The sequence below is a fragment of the Microchirus variegatus genome (assembly GCF_963457635.1).
Source record: "Microchirus variegatus genome assembly, chromosome: 2".
Taxonomy (NCBI): Eukaryota; Metazoa; Chordata; class Actinopteri; order Pleuronectiformes; family Soleidae; genus Microchirus; species Microchirus variegatus.
Genome location: NC_139803.1, coordinates 8,358,000 through 8,374,685, shown reverse-complemented (window position 1 = coordinate 8,374,685; position 16,686 = coordinate 8,358,000). Strand labels below are relative to the sequence as shown.

General features: G+C 39.0%; 1 protein-coding gene across 1 annotated transcript; it reads right to left on the bottom strand.

The window, feature by feature from the left end:
• Window positions 1-252: 252 nt before the first annotated feature.
• lars1b (leucyl-tRNA synthetase 1b) lies at window positions 253-16,543 on the bottom strand. Its single transcript, XM_083910746.1, has 32 exons — window positions 16,434-16,543; window positions 15,932-16,053; window positions 15,543-15,630; window positions 15,370-15,450; window positions 15,021-15,158; window positions 14,683-14,844; window positions 14,287-14,399; window positions 14,132-14,195; window positions 13,817-13,905; window positions 13,470-13,695; window positions 13,027-13,114; window positions 12,429-12,505; window positions 12,288-12,341; window positions 12,034-12,174; window positions 11,484-11,561; window positions 11,288-11,373; window positions 11,020-11,085; window positions 10,761-10,843; window positions 9,520-9,658; window positions 9,078-9,290; window positions 8,866-8,923; window positions 8,452-8,515; window positions 7,222-7,405; window positions 6,384-6,474; window positions 6,040-6,180; window positions 5,156-5,296; window positions 3,894-4,001; window positions 3,487-3,597; window positions 2,690-2,794; window positions 2,162-2,257; window positions 1,492-1,624; window positions 253-493 (listed from the first exon to the last, which is right to left on the bottom strand). The coding sequence occupies exons 1-32, from the start codon at window positions 16,437-16,439 to the stop codon at window positions 288-290; spliced, it is 3,552 nt and encodes a 1,183-aa protein (XP_083766872.1). The 5' UTR covers window positions 16,440-16,543; the 3' UTR covers window positions 253-287.
• Between the last annotated feature and the right edge of the window lie 143 nt (window positions 16,544-16,686).

Below are 16,686 nucleotides of genomic sequence, written 5' to 3'. Positions count from 1 at the left end.
ACTATAACATTATTGTTTTTGTTTCACAAAAAATCCACTGACACAACAAACAATCGTGTGTGAAGACGAGCTTTCAAATCTGACTTTCTGAAGAGAAAGATTAATCATTCGATGATGCATGTACAATTTTGAGTCGGTGTTCTATGGCTTTGAACCAAAATTGCCAATTGTCTTGCGTTTCATGATGAATTAAAACCTCACAAAATCACAAAATGATCCACTGCTGAATGTGCCATCCCCCCCCCCCCCCCGTGCCTGTGTGTGCTCATCAGCGAGTGACTGCTACTCTACTGAACTAAATACACCAGAGTGTCGCCGATGTCCACGGTGAGGCCATTATCAGCCAGAGTGACCTTCTTCTCCTCCAGATTGATGGTGAACACTGACTTGCTGGAAATGGGCAGTTTGCCCTGTTCCTCCTGTCCCAGGACAGGCACCCGGCGTGGCCCCAGTACGGGGTCCTCATACCTCATCAACTTCACTCTCGACATGTCTGGTGGCAGGGAAGGGGGCAGAGTTAAAGGAGACACAGGAAAAGTGGAGAGAAGGACGGAAATACTGGATAAAAAGAAAACTGAGAACCAATTTAGAAGGACAAGAAAGTAGAGGAGTGATGGAAAGTGGGTCATGTGCTGTACTTGTCTTATTTTAATATCCCCCCCCCCAAAAAAAATCATTAATTAATCAAAAGACAATGGGCTGCAACTAAAAGGCAAACTCCATAAGAAAGATGAAAGCATGGTGGTGTAATAATCTAAGAGGAACGTTGACGAAAACAATATCTGCATTTACCAACTGCACTCCATAGAATTTTGAATGTAATGTATATTTACACTGAATCTACAGTGACAACGTCCTTAACTGTATATTCTCTATTATTCCTAACGCACCACTTATAAGCTAATATATCTCTGCAAATGTTCACCAAGTATGCAATATGAGCACGCTACTGTTTTTATAGTGATCTTATTGTTACAGCACAAAGCTATCCATCACAATAAATAGGGCACATTTACAGTTTTTTATACTTAAACCACACAGGCTGTCTCGTTTTTCCACACATTGCATCTGTTCAGTTTCTCTTAAATAGCTATGTGTGATGATGATGATGGTGTGAACTTTTTTTTTTTATCTCTTTTTAGATATATTTAAAAAGGCACCATATTTTAAAACCATAATTTGCTTATGCGATATAATATTATAATAAAGGGTCAAGGGTTTAAATTGTCCTCGTAAAGAAATAGATAGGCTTTGATGACTAATAAACTAGTCAAATAAGAAAACCTTATTTCTATTTAACGCATGTTGGCATAATGTCACATTTACAAGCACTGGAGCCTCTTTTTGTGATCAATGATTGGAAAGAACTGATAGGAATAGAATCAGTTATTGAACTTCAGTTGATTTTTTTGGTTTTCATGTTTTCATGCCCACGTTGGGTCCGAAACACAGTTAATAAATTCAGAATGCAAATCTATTTGTCTTACTAACCTTTAATGAGTCTGTTGACCTTGCATAGTCTACGGACAATGCTGTCTCTGCTGTCGCCGTGCCGTAAATCAATCTTTGTGGAAAACATGCCGTTGGATGGCTGAGGGTTGACGAGGGTCACGCACACTCCAGGCTAGGCAGTAAAAAGAATGACAAGAACAGTTCAGTGACAAAGCCAAGAGATGTACACATTCAAACATAAAGGAAAAAAAATAAAACAAATATTCAACAGAGCAAAATAAGGTCTTAAAAAGTGACATATGAATGAAAAAGATTCAAGAATCGAATTAATATGCTACACCCAATCGTGTACGGAAATGACAAATGTAGTCCTTTTATGCTTCTTACAAAGAACAAGTTATAGCAAAGGATTAATAAATAATCAAGTCATCAAAAAATAATGAAGTCATGAAAGTGTGGAGGATAAAGACAGTCACAGCCCGTGGAAAGGAATTGCTCTATCGGCTGATGGTACAGCAGCGGTTAGTTCTGCAGTGCCTGCCAGATGGCGACAGGGTGAATAAGCTCTGGCTGGGAAAGGTATTTTCTTTTAGTGTCATTTGGCCTCTGCACTGACACCTCACCGCCAATATCAAAATCACACTTACATCTGTCCTCTGACATTCACAAAGTCAGTTTGAGAGCAGCCAACGTGGCCAAGAGAAATTACCTCTGATCTGAAAATGCAGAATGGTTTCCCGGGGCAACAGTCCTCCCTCACTTTGTCGTCAGCCTCAGATGCAAACAAGATGTCTATCTGCTCCAACTGTAGGGTAGAATTGATGAGAAGAAGAGGGTCAGTGATGTGTGTCAGTGTGAGAGCGCCGGGTGAAAGGATTGTAAAGTAGTTGAAGAACTTTCTATATTCCGCCATCTTTCATAGAACAATGTGGATAAGGTTGGTTTGAATTCAACAGAGGCTTGTTTTGATTGCACAGAAAGAAGTCCATAACGAAAATTCTCAAACCATTCAAACCATATCTCTGCTCTTCAAGGTTATTGTGTTTGTTTCACAAAAGACAGATTTGGTGGCTTTTGTGTGGCACATTTGGCCCATGTGTCTGATTGCTATGATCAATCAGACACATGGGAATTTGGATTAAGAGATTAGTTTATTCTTTTCTGTGGTTAAATCTGTGTTGGGTTCACAAACTTTGTGTCTAATGTAAAAGATAAGCCAGATAATTACTGAACACACCTCCAAAGAATTGGTTAAGTAGACCAGGTTCTCTGTGAGGACTGTTCGCTCGTCAAACTCCAGCTCTAGATCCAAAACCCTGAGTCCGTTCTTCTCCAAATTCTCCTACACAACACAAAGGACATACATTTAGTTAAAATGTTCAGATTACATTTTCAGTTTGAGTTCTTAACAAAACTAATGTTTAATCCACCTGCTGAAAACAGTTGGTATAATAATTAAGTAGTATTCTGAATGGTCATCGTCATGGAGATGCTGCCTCAAGATTAGGAAAAGGCTCTGAACAAAAAGACGCCAAATCAAACCATGAACCCAGAAAAGCGTAGAGAGAGAAAGCGACTTAAAAGATGAATGACCCGCATAAGAAACAAAGTGTGGACATAAACTACACTCATGACTATTTATTAGCTTCATTGTTATTGATCACTGCAGAAGAAAATGTAACACATGAACCAGGCCCTGAGCACCTTTGTGATGAGACATCTAAAATGTTAATAAGCATCTTCCTGATGACGGTTAGTGACTTGACTTTAAATGTACTTAACAATTGATACTAGAATGTGTTATATATTTTGATTGCCATAAGGCTAAGCTTAAAAAAATAAAAGCTGTAAAGTTTTAGCAGGAAAAAATTTTTTTGTTGTTCAAACCGTTTATTGGCTACACTTTGGCATTTGACACAACCAAGGTTTTGGCTGAGGTGTGTTTATGATGTACACATTAGAGGTGGATGAAACAATCCTTTACACAGACACAAAACGTGTTTGTGGCGTCTCCTCTGTCGCCTTCAAACATACCTTGATCATGGCTACAAAAGGCATGACTCTCTTCATGTATTTCTTCAGTTCAGGGAGGGCTCCCAACTCACTGGCGATAACTTTGTTGTCTGGAAGGCTGCCGCTGTTGTTCTGGAAAGACAAGAAAAAACAAAGACGGCTAAGAGAGAGAAAGAGAGTGAGACATATACTGGGTAACTATTTAATTAAAAAAATGGAATTGTAACTACTTTGAGGTCAGTTCAGTCAAGATCTTTCATAATCCAGCATATTGGTACGCAAACGGAAGTATCTCTCAATGAACAGATATGAAATCAAATTTAATTGGAAGTGTAATTGAATCAGGACCTTGATAATCAGAATTTAACTGATTCAAGAAACCAGTAATGATACCCAGCTCAAGTTCGGCTGTTTTATTTGTTTCTCACCTTGTAGTGCTTGCCGAGCAAGGACAGTGCACTGTGCTGCCATGGAGGGTAGGTCTTGGCAACATAGATGTTGCAGTGAGAAGGCTTGGCTGGCTTTGAGTCTCCTTTCTGTTGGTGTAAAAAGACAGATTTCAGATCATCTATTTTAGCCAAAATAAAAACAAACAACCCCTATACCCAAGCAGACAAGCATTTGGAGTAATCAAGAAGAATGCTGTGTTCCTTGTGTGGGCATCTGTGAACTTATTATACATGACAGTCAAGTCTGCTCTGGTTCTCTACTGTATGCATGCCAGTATGTTATGCAATTAATATCACCTACATAAATAAAACATTTCGAAAATTAGAGATAACTGCTCTACGGGCATTTAATAAAATGAAAAATCATTATAAATGTTTTTTTAAAGTATGTGTTAATTTGTACAACTGTATTTCAATCAATCATCCTATTTGCAACCATGGCACCAACACATGGCATCAAATCAATAGCACCAGCAATGCAGCACAAGATACAGGCTGTTTCAAGGCTTGTAAACACTTGTTTGCTTTTCTTCCTTCAACAATTGGGTACAACAAGTTATTGAATTGCCAACCTGTTATTAAACAATATAATAAGCTTTTCTGCTATAAAAGACAAGACAAACTTAATATGTCTCCAAAATGACACGTGGTGCCATGGCTCAGACAGAAGGTGACTTCAGAGAAAACATTTCTAATTCTTAGTATGTTTTTGGACAAATCCAGATTATTTACTGGGTTCTTCTCGCTGGCCTATTTTGTATTCTTCCAACAAGGTCAGTACAATTAGGTTCAGAACTTTTTGTGTAATCCTGCAGAAAATATTACAGACAGGGGGAAAAAAAGCTCCTTCAGACTGTGGTGATGCGATTGTCGCACTTTACAAAAAAGGGAGATAAACTGACCATAGAATTAAGAAACTGTTAGACCTATTTATCCACTCCAAGGGATGTAAACCTATATATAAAGTTTAAGAACAAAAACACTGACTTTTGTCTACATAATACATAATTCAATAAGTGATTTAAACATACTTGATATCCTGATTATACAAAAGATTCAGACGAGACAATGCTAGTTTTCGAGCTTCTTTCTGTGCTTTTTTTACCCGCTTCTTTGTGCTGCCCATCAAACAACAATGAAACCATTACACAAAACCTGAGAGACAAAGGACAATAAACTATTACGAGATGATAGAGTGGTAGCAAAGTATGTGAAACAAGAACACAACACACATATTTTACCTTGCTTTTGGGGGGAAGCAAGTAAGCTTTGAGTCTCAGTCGGAGGTCGTGTGCGGTCTCCATCAGGTACTGAGAGGAATGAATCAAAATCTCGTCAACTGGACCTGCCACGGGCCACGACGCCTTTGTTACAGTGCCAGTCTATCAGGGAGAGAGAAAGGTCAGGTGTGATAAGGCTATTGATGAGGAGAGACTGTTGATTGAGCATTTGAAGTGTTTTTTTCTTTGCCGTTTGAGTGCCCACAGGAGGTTTTAAATCCAATTAAACTACACAGCCGGAGGTTGCAGCACCTTCATAACAAAATTAGGCACACACCACATTAACTGGACACGTGTGCAAACTGCACACTATTGTGTCTTTCAATGTGTCCAATGAGTGCCTCTTAGGTCTTAAACTGACAGTGCTGAACACACGAGTGGAAAGAACACTGTTTGTAGGGCTTTTGTTGTTGCTAAGCGACAACTGAAAAACCCATCTAGAGTGCGGCAGCACCCCTTTCATATTCATAAATTGGAGTGTTAAAAATATTCTTGGCTCTCTGCACCGTGAGGAGTGTTCAACAGAGTGTGTATTCCTTCAATACTGATAAGAGAAAAAACAGTCCATGGTGTTAAAAAAAAAGCTCCGGGTGGACATGAAATGAAAACAGAGGGAGAATGTGTGTTCGTAGCCATTTCACACAGGCAACTAGCACTGGGACTGGCAGAACTGCAGGAATATATGAAGCCTGTGTGCCTCTATTGTTCTGGTCCCATGTGTAACGAGGAAATGTAAATATCTCACATAATTTTCTTTCGACATAAACTATACAAGGTAGATAAAGTTGAAAGACAAATGTGGAGAGGATAAAAACAGATTTACATCTAGAATATGTGTATCTTACCTTTCCTAACAGACCCCAGGTGTATTCACAAAGGTGTGGGCAGATGGGGGCCAGCAGCAGAGTTTGTTTCTCTATGAACTGGAAGACGAGGTCTCTGTGCATGCCCTCGATAGCCAACTCACGGTACTTGTCTTTGGCTGCCTGCTCAAACGGAACATCCAACAGTTCAAAAAAAGTGTTCACAAACAAATACTTAATCTTGTGAATGCACCACATGTTCAGAATGAGATTTGCATCCTAAGCCTTTTTATGCACTATGCTTTTAATCCAACATCAAAGCATGCTGGACGTAAGGATGATAAAGACAGAAACGGAGAGCATTGTTCTAAATAAATGTTATTTACCTGAAATTCAAAGAAGCCACTCTTCAGAGCCTCCTTAAACATCATCCTGTCGTAGTGCTGCTCAGTCTTCAAGATGCCTGCATTCATCTCACTAAACAGAACAAGTTTTATCATTCATTTTCCAAAATTATTAAAGACCCTGTAAAGCAAATTCTGAATTTCTCTTGCTCACACATTATATATGTTAGAAAATAGTGGCTGAGAACATGTGAAAAAAACTAAAATAAAAACCCTTGGCCCACTTTATAAACACTTTGTCTGTCTGCTGTGAGAAACAGCACCTGCCTACACTACTGCCTTTGGTTTTGCGAGCTAAGAAATCTTACCTAACAAAATGTGACTTACTTGGATGTAAAAACACACCAAAAAGCTCTGTCACATTATATTAATGTCCTAAAGATGAGGAAATTAAGTAGAGAAGAACAGAAAGCGGAGCAGACTCCTGCTATGAGGCTGCAGGTGCTGCTGATAAAGAGGAAGAGGGCGAAAGAGGGTGTATGACTGCTGCTGAACTAGTTATGTTTATGTGCAATGACGTTAAACTACCAAAACTGTTAAAATGTTGTTTCTCTACATGTTATGGGAGAGTTTTTCTGTATAAACACTGTGATCCCCATTTTAGTGGGTAGACCAGAATAGTGTGTGAGTGTGCAACGGCTGTAGAGGCCACGCTCCAACCGTCTCAGCGCAAAGAATGAAGCTGATTTAAAACATTTCGCAACTTCATTCAAATTTGGTGAGGTGGTTACCAACACAGAAAACCCTGCACTCAGCCTTGCATAAGTTATATGAGCTCTAAATCTTGGCAACTGTCATTCACATAAAGTCGGACATCTACCTGGCAAAGACCCGGTCGTTGAAGGTGTCAGCGGGTCCTGTTCTCAGGTTGTTCTGGTTGGCAATCATCTCCTTCACCCACTCGACCCAGGTGTACAGACGAAGGATGCCTGCGTCAGCCATGGTTTCTACAAAGTTGGCGTCTTCCACTGTATCGCCAGCATCAGCCAGAGCCAAACGCATACCTGTGAGAAGAAATGGTGAGTTGTGTTGAAGTACAAGGGAGAACAGTAGATGAAATAGGATTTTTGTTACACAGGTCTCCTTGATCTTCTGATAAACATACCAACACTGCAATTGGCTTTTCTAGTCAGCAGAAGACTTTAAAAACCAGGTGAAGTTTACAGACTTGGTGGAATACTAAAACTTAAAATATCCTGCAGAGATATCGCCAAGCTCTTAGACAGGAAGTCAACCTAATTAGTCTGTCTGCTGTCAGGCCATGGAGGTTTTTTTTTTTTTTTTACTTTCTCCTAAGGTGAGACAGCTTCCAGACACAAAGCATACACATCTGTGCATTATTCAGCTACGTCGCAACAGTAAAATGATCTACACGGGACAGACTGACGAGTGTTCAGATACTCCAAGGGCAGGAAGGATGGATATAAAAGTTTACTCACAGCCCCCCACAGATTACATTTTCAGAAAACAATCCTGCCACTGTACATCACCTCTCCAGCTCAAAATATTTTATTGTTTTTTAGTGAAACTATGTCCTGGAGGCCAATGCAGCAGCGGGAACTGCTTTGCTGGAAAGACAATTATACACGATTCCATCACTAATCGTAACATGTTGGACATTCCTTTGTTTCAGTAGAGCAATCATACTGAACATACACTGCGTCACAGATTACACCTATTATATGTTATATATAACACACAGAATTACCTTGCAGTTTCAAATTCATTGCTTGCAGACATTTGACATAAGAATGGCTCACAGCACCCAATATCATCACTTTAGCCAGCCACTTATGAATATGGGGCATTTTCTAATTAACTTCACGAGAGGGTATAAGATTTTTATCGTATAATCAAGCATTAATGGCCCATGCACTATGAAAGAACAACGTTATCACCTTTTATGCATACCTGGTGCAGTATTTTCACCCATGTATCAAGCAAATATGAGGGAAATATTGAAAACCAAAATCATAAAAGGTGTTAGAGCAAGTAAAACAAAAGAAAGAAAGAAAGAAAGGAGACTGATTTAAATAAAATCTGAATGTACCATCTGCTGAAAACTTGTCAATGGCTTGGCTTAGCGTGAGGAAGTTTCCAGTTGATTTGGACATCTGGTAAAGAGATACACAGATGTTAGCAGTGGAGAGTCTGTCAAGTACGCCCACCCAAGTATGACTAAATTCATTACAAAGCACAGAGGAATTAAAGCATCGTGTGACAGACTGTGTTCAGATCTATTTCAAAGCAACTGTAAATCAACAGCACACGGTAATTAATTTTTTTTATAGCAAACATTTGTCAACTTCTGGCATATGTGAAGAGTAGTTTTAAAAAATATGTATATCAACAATGTCATAACTTACTAAAGTTTCATGTCTACAAGAAGTCTAAGCAGAAGCCTCAGTTGGGATCAGACTATCATTTTGTTCTTAAAAACTAAAAATATTCATGTTTGCCATACCTTTTCAGAGTTGAGGAGAAGATGTCCATTGGCTCGCACTGCTTGTGGCCACTTCCCACTGTATTTGAGAATCTTCAGATTAGCATCATCAACACTACCACCAGGATGCTGTTCGCTTTTTAAAAGCTATAATAGTGTTACTCTATGTGAGAAATGTGGTTACTCATTTGTTTGTTGGTTTCTGCAAAGATCATTTAATTCTGCAAACTCACCTGTCTTTGGGCCACATAGCCACATGGTTGTACAGGTAATACGACAGGTGGTTGGGGACCAAATCCTTGCCAGACACACGGACGTCCACAGGGTACCAGTACTCAAACTCCCTCCTCAGCTTCTGCAGGTTCTCTTTGGGGATGTCAGTCATGGGGAATGGAGACGTCTTAAAGAAGATAAAGTCCCACACTTCTCTGGTCATCTGCTCTGGCCTGTGGAAAAAAAAAGATTTGGGTTATAATATAGGATGTACCGGGCTTGAGTGAGGTGAGATGAGACTGACAGTGTTTTATTTCCCCTTCAACATTTTATCTCAGTGCTGCATGGAGAAGATGCTTGAAAAATGAAAGTGCTATGAAATGATGAGAACAATAATTCAAATATTTATATAAGGTTGTTTTATATTTAAAGAAATAATATGGAGTGTGTGTAAGTCGATACCTGATGCCCAGCGGTGAAGCTCCCTGTCCATTGAGCACACCTCCCTGGAGAAGGTGGGCCACAGTGTAGTAAGCCATGTAGATGGTGGAGTCTGATAGTGACTCAATCAGCCACTGCTCATCCCAAGGCAGCCGCGTTCCTATGGTAACCAGGAAACGTGCACACATACAGAGACGCATAATCATGAAAGAGACCAAATTATGAAAGACACTTGTCTCCACTGCACTGTCATGATCTTATGTTGTACGTTTCATCCGGACAAGCTGGTGCCAAGAAAAACACCAAAACAATGGGATAAATTATGGGATTTATTGGCTAATCCTTGGCAAACAAACGGAAAGGAAAATCTTTATTGTCAGATGAACTACACTCAACTACAACACGTGGGCAACCTGTTGTTTTTACAGACATCAGAACCTTTTCTTCCTCAATGAAATGCGACTTTTGCTCAAATTTATATTTTGTTGAAATTTGGAGCAACAAATGTTGGAGAAAAGACTATGAAAATCAAACTATTTCATTTTAAAAAGCACTGAAACCATGCTTATGGGTGCAGGGAGACTGCGCTGAGCGCTTTTAGTGAATTCCAATTACAAGCACGATGAAGCATGATGTAGATTAAAGGTTGAATTTTTGATGCAAAATAAATAAATGAATGCACCTTATCACACATTTCAACACTGTGTTACAAAGGAAATCATACTGATAATTTATCAATTATTTAGTATTGGGCTCAAGGTTTTTTCGGTAAATAATTTGCATCTTTGCATTTAATCATTCAGTGAATTAATGACATTTGTGGATTTACGGTAGAAGTAATCGTCACAACCTACACCAAACAATAAAACATGGTTCTCTAGTAAGCCGTTAGAAACACATCTTACATTCTGAAAATGTGAGAAGACATTTCTACAGTATTTCACAACATGCCTAGACTTTAGTGCACTAGAATGTACTGTAAGCAGCTGCCATTCAGTCTGCGTCCATTTCTGTAGAAATAGAAAGGCAAAATGTTGCAAGCTGCTTTATCATCAGTCCTCTGTCTCCATCTATGGACCATAAAATAACCATGCAGTATAAATATCAGTCACAAGAAGGTTATGTTCATCCTTGGCAGGGAATTTAATCCAAACGCAAGAAATATATTTGGTTTAGAATGAAGTGATGGTAAGGGCAACATCAAACAAATAAAATTAAAGTTGTAGTCCTGACACACATGGGCCATAGAGGAAATCACTTACCAAGTCCATAGGTACGGGAGCAGGCGTGTTCCTGCAGCCAGGCCAAAGTCGCTTCAAAATTTCTCCTGGTCTCGTCGCAAAATCTGTAGTGAAATGAGAAAAAAACTACACAGTAACACAGGGAGTAGATGCTATTATTTGTCCCCTCAGACAATTAACTCCCTAATTACATGAGTACTTAATACAAAAACCAGAACCCAGAACCCTCATGAACTTCACAGTGAGTAAAATATGATGAGGAGTGAAGTTGATGACCTACGTTTCCAAAGACTTGAGGGCTTCATTGGCCTGCTGCTTCCACTCAGCGTCACCATAGTCCAAATACCTGAGACAGATGGAAAAAGGCTTCAGACTATTACTCTTCAGTTGGAAATACTTGTTTTGAATTTAATGCGACACATTTGAAAATTATACAGCATCTGAAGAAATATAAACATCATAATCACGTCAATTCCACTGTAATACTGCCATTCAATTTTATATAACCATGGAAGTTAAATAAAGATGAAAATTCACATTGTACTTACCACTGGTCACAGTGAGCCACGACACACTCATCAGCTGAACGTGACATCACCTGTTTTTCTGGCTCCATGTAGATCATGGCCTCACCCTGTGATGCGTTAACGTGGACATATGAAACAAACCAACACAAACAAGGATAAAGTCAGAATTTTACATTGTAATTGTAATTGTGAATTTTTATATTGGATAACGTCTCACCCGCTCCACCATCATCTTCTGGATAGGCTTCTTGACATCCTGGACCTTCTGCCCCTTGTAGCCATCAACCAGCATTATCTGAAACAAGAAGACATGTGGACACATGATTAATGCTCTGCAGTGGCAATTCATGTGCCTTCATTTAAATTCCTCTCCATACTAAATCTTCTGTCTTGTGACAGTGAAAGCAGCTTACTTTGTAATTTTCAACATGATGACTAATCATGATGTGACAGTAAAAATACACATGTACTTCACAAAGGATGAAAATTAATAATTTAAAGCCTGATCAACGTGTCTCTGTGAGTGAATGCAATTTAACAAAATCAGCATGCTCTTAAGCACAAAATTTTCTGTCAGACAGACTCAAACTGTGTGTGGGCAATACATAACTAATTGCTGGCTAATTAATAATTTAGTCAAGCCTCAAGGTATGTATCACAGAGGAGATAAATCATACAGGTTTCAAACCTCGAGTAGAATCCATGTGGGGTTTGCAGACTTGCTAAACTATGCAGCTGCTTTTCGTTTGTTAACCACGTTCACTCACCCCTTCATAGAATCCTTTCAGGTAGACTTTCTCCTTGGCCTCAGCCAGCTTCTCTCTGTCATTCTGGCTCTGGATCTTCAGCTCATCACACACCAGAGGAGCTGAAAGGTTCCCATATCCTGGAATCTCTATGATAGGGACCTAACAATTGCAAATGCGTGGGGGGAAAAAAAACAAATAGTTTGAAATTGTTTTCATATGTACGTATTTTCACCAGAACTGAAAAATTCACAGACTTTAGCAGATTAGCTTACCGGCTCGAAAGGCAGCACCATCTTGTCTTCAATTCCATACTTTTCACGTAGAGCCTGAGAAATTCAAGCAAAAAACATGAATTGAATTCAAAATGTAGCATGTGCTTAAACGATGCAAGTGTTTACATTCTGCCACCTAACCTGTTTTTTCTTGATGTCCCTGAGAGCAGCAATGTCATCTGGAGCATCTGAAGGGACACTGGTAACTACACCAGTACCTAAGTAAAACATACAGAAGGCCAACACATAAAAGGTATTAAAGCTTTAAAAATTACACTGTAGGATACATTATACAAAGCCAAAACGAAAAATGCATATTCACACGCTCACGGAATTCTGATATTTGAACTTAATCATTCAGATACACGATACAAACAGCAGTCTTCACTTTCATTCTTTGACACAGCAGCAATACAGATTTTTATAACTACGTTGACTGTGGACTGTTACTTTGAGAATAGCAATACAAGCTGCAGCACAGTGCACAAAATATTATCTACAACAACAGAGCAAGATTAAATTTTTAATTTCAAAAACAGATAAAGAAGCTTTTGTTGCACTACTCTGCAACTGTCAACTGACGCAAGTGTAATATAACCTCCCACTAAAGGTATTCCGAGTGGTATGAGCAGAACCGACAAAGAATGCTTAACAACCACATTGTAACGTGACATATTTCTGTCTTACAAAACCATAGAAAAATAAATAAACAGGTTTTCCCCAACTCCCTAACCCATACCTTTGTCCTCCTTGATGGTGAGCATTGGCAGAGCGTAGATGATCTTATAGGAGGACAAAGGCGCACTCAGTGCACAGCCAAGGACATCCTACAAAGAAGCAAAAAGGATGGAGAGCGGAGTGTGGTTTATCATTATAACACAATGATGAAGTTTTTCGTTGCCCATCTCATTCTTTCTGAATGCAAAAAGAAGCTTTGAGGGAACCTCTTCAACATTGGCTCAAATGTTCTTTTGTAATTAAGGATGAACTGATGAGATTTTGGAGATCAAGGGTAAAGTCACCAAGTGTCAGTCCAATTCTTACAACTTATCATTGTTAATGCATCATTATACATTAAAAACACTTGTTAGGAATCAGCTTTGCAGTTTGTCTGTACCATAGCCATACATACAAAGTAATTGAGTTACTGAATTAGCATGGAGTGAATAAAACAAATTCTACCTGTCCCAGTATTTCCATGATCACTGGCACCACCCCATTCTCTTTGGTGAAGCCCTGGTAAGACATGTTCCTGGCAGACCTTCTGGTGCAGATGAAAATGTCGCCGCTTGTTGTCTCAAAAGCGACATACTTCATGTCAGGTCTCACCCAGCAGTTGGTCTGGCCAAACATGGTCTCTGGTCTCAGAGTGGCAGCCACCAGAAAGATGTTTTTACCCTTCATACCACTATGGGAAGGACAGGATTAATATTTTATTATTGTCCGAATCAGACAACAATTTCAACAACAGAAACAGACCTAAGTTCCCAACTAAGATTATTTGGAAGTGTTCAGTGTTTATGAATTACCTGCTGTAAAAGACCTTGGACTTGAATTTCGCTGTGTATGGCTCGACGATCTTCATCTTGATGAGAGTGTACTCCTGAGGTCCAACACCCTACAAATGAGAATTAAATGTTATTGTGGAAATTAGAAACATCTCAAATTAATGTAGCATTTTCTTCAGCATCAAACCACAGGGCAGGGTAAAAAAAAAAAAGAGTCTCAAACCTGTGGCAACATTGTGAAAACACAGACTATTTTAATGTTTGATGTAGGACATGCAGTTGATCATCTAAGCACATTTGTGCAAAACTAGGACAGTATTTCACTGAGCCAGGTACCTCTCCTGTCTGCCTGTCATGGTCCATGCAGGGCTGCCCATCCTTGGGGGAGTAGATGGTGTACCTGCAGAGGGGTCAAAGGCAGAGTTATCTGAAACCAAAATTATGTGCATTCAGAGCCACAAAGAATATAAACAAACAAGAAACAACACTACCTTTTGCCAAACATGATCTTTTTCCTCTCCTTCAGAGTAATGAAATGCCACCTGACGAAGGAGTCGTAAAAGGGGTTCACATCTGTGGTGATGAATGAACGCCTCCAATCGACCTGTGACGAGGATTTAGTCAAAATAACTTAAAGCCATTTGCTAAATAAAATGACCCTGATAATGAATAAATCCATGTAATTATAAGTCAAGCAGTCCATGTAATCAGAGTTTAAGAATGTGTGTCTCTTTAAGTGGTTGGATAAAATGTTGCTCCTTTGTTTCACGACTGAGTAGTAACAGATAATTGACAATGTGTATTATCTTGTATGTGAACAAAAACAAGCTGGTACAAAAAGAGAAAGACGGCAGACTGCTTGCTTTAGAATATTATATTTTTGTTACCTTAACACCCATCTGCTTGAGGTCTTTAACAGCCAGAGGAGGGAAGTACTCCAGCCAGTGTTCAGCACTGGCAAAATTGGTAATATCCTGGTCATTCAGACCCAGAGACCTCATGATGTCCCACTGAAAAGTGGAGGATCCAGATTTGGCAACTGCTTTACTCTAAAATAGAAAATAGAAAAGAGAATTTACACTGTTATATGACTAAAAATAAAGTCAATGAATAAAATGACTGAACTGAACAACGTGTATGGTATGGGACATCAAAGAGTGTGTGCATAGGTATGCTCTAAAGGGCACTTTTAATTTAAATATATAAAATGTTATCAAATCCCAACCTTCTTGCCCTTTGCTTTGTCCTTGATGATTATTTCATCAAAGGTCTTTGGCTTTTCCTTCTCTTCTTCCTCCTCGTCTGGAAACTGAGGGGGGTTTCCATACAGCTCCATCTCTCTCTTTAGTTTGTCTGCACAGGCCTGATGGATACAATATAAATGTATGATTACCAGAAAGAGGGAAAAGGAACAACAAAAAACAGATATGAACAATTAAACTAAATTAAAAAAAAAAACTAAAATCTAAACGTATTAAATAGCCATACAATCAATTATTATAATTTAACTTTAGACCTGCACATAATAGTGAATAAAAATGCAAAACTTATATAATGAACAGAAAAATATTTACTTTGATTGGCATTCCTGTGCAGTGTAGCCCAAATGGAAAGAGACATTTCTTCCCTTTCAGCGACTGATAACCAACACCAAACTGCAAGAAAAGCACCAACTTTACTATCACAAGCATAGATATACAAGGTTGTTTTTGGCATTGTGTCTTTCTGCTATTGCATGCAAACCTACCTCACACTTCGACAGGCTGAATGTGTGACCAAGGTGCAATCTTCCATTCATGTAAGGGTAGGGGAAGGTGACAAAGTACTTGTTTTTGCTAGAGGGAACAAAACGACAACCGATTAAAACAAGTATTTAACACCAAAAGGCTTTAATATTTCGTTTTTAAGCTTTTACATCATGTGTCTAATGATGCACACTGCAAACAGGAATTTTCCATCTCATAATTACTTCAGGCATCTATAAAAGGAAGTGCACCTACTGACACTGTTCTGACATTCCTGAGTACAACTGCCAAATTATGGAAATGTTCTTTCACACACTGCCTTCCAACTGATACAGGACAGACTAGTTCTGTTGTCTGTTCTGACCAAGTTCTTCCTCATCACTATGCTCACTTTGTGCTTTCCCCAATTGTTGAGGGTGCATCATTTTCAAAAGCCTTCTCCTTCTCCCATTTCTCCTGGATTTCCAACTCAATCTTCCTCAGAAAGTCCAACTTTGCTGTTCCTTTCCGTTCCTGGAATAAGGGAAAAGCAGTTAAAAACGAATGGCTTAATGACGAAGGTTAATTGTAGAAAATAAAAAAAACAGAACAATGATCCAGGTGAACACATGTTCAATTTACAACGAATGACTCAGTCATAACAGGAGACTATTAGTATATGAGATCATAAAAGAAAAGCATGTAATGGCAGACTCGTTTTAACAACAACACAGCTGTTATTTCTCGTTCCAGTTGTCAGATTTTTTTTCTGCACTTGGCTCGACAGCTAGCTTGTTAGCTAACTTAGGCTATAGCTACGGTAAATGTTTTAACATTGCAATAATAACGTATCCACTTCCACTAAAACCGCACGTACCACTTGTAACTGTATATACTTAACGCGTTGGACCTACCGTCATTTTGCCCAAAGTTCCCAGCTCGTTATTATTCCGTTGTTTAGACAGCAGAAATAGTTTACAGTTTTACAAGAGATCCACGCCGCCGGTGCCTGGCTGATGACACCGACGAGTAGTGTCGCGCGGGGTGTTATGGGAATTATAGTCATTTGATATTTACATCACAATGTTAGATATATTACGATCGTGATAATTTTGGTTAATGTTGTATTTTTAAATACAAAAGTGCAAACCCAGTCATGTAAATCAA

What these genes read in the sequence shown, in the direction of transcription:
- lars1b (XM_083910746.1), bottom strand. An exon ending in ACAAAGCAAAGGGCAAGAAG is followed by an intron (nt 14,845 to 15,020) that starts GTTGGGATTTGA and finishes TTTCTATTTTAG; the next exon opens with AGTAAAGCAGTTGCCAAATC. An exon ending in GGTCAACAGACTCATTAAAG is followed by an intron (nt 494 to 1,491) that starts GTTAGTAAGACA and finishes CCCTGCCACCAG; the next exon opens with ACATGTCGAGAGTGAAGTTG.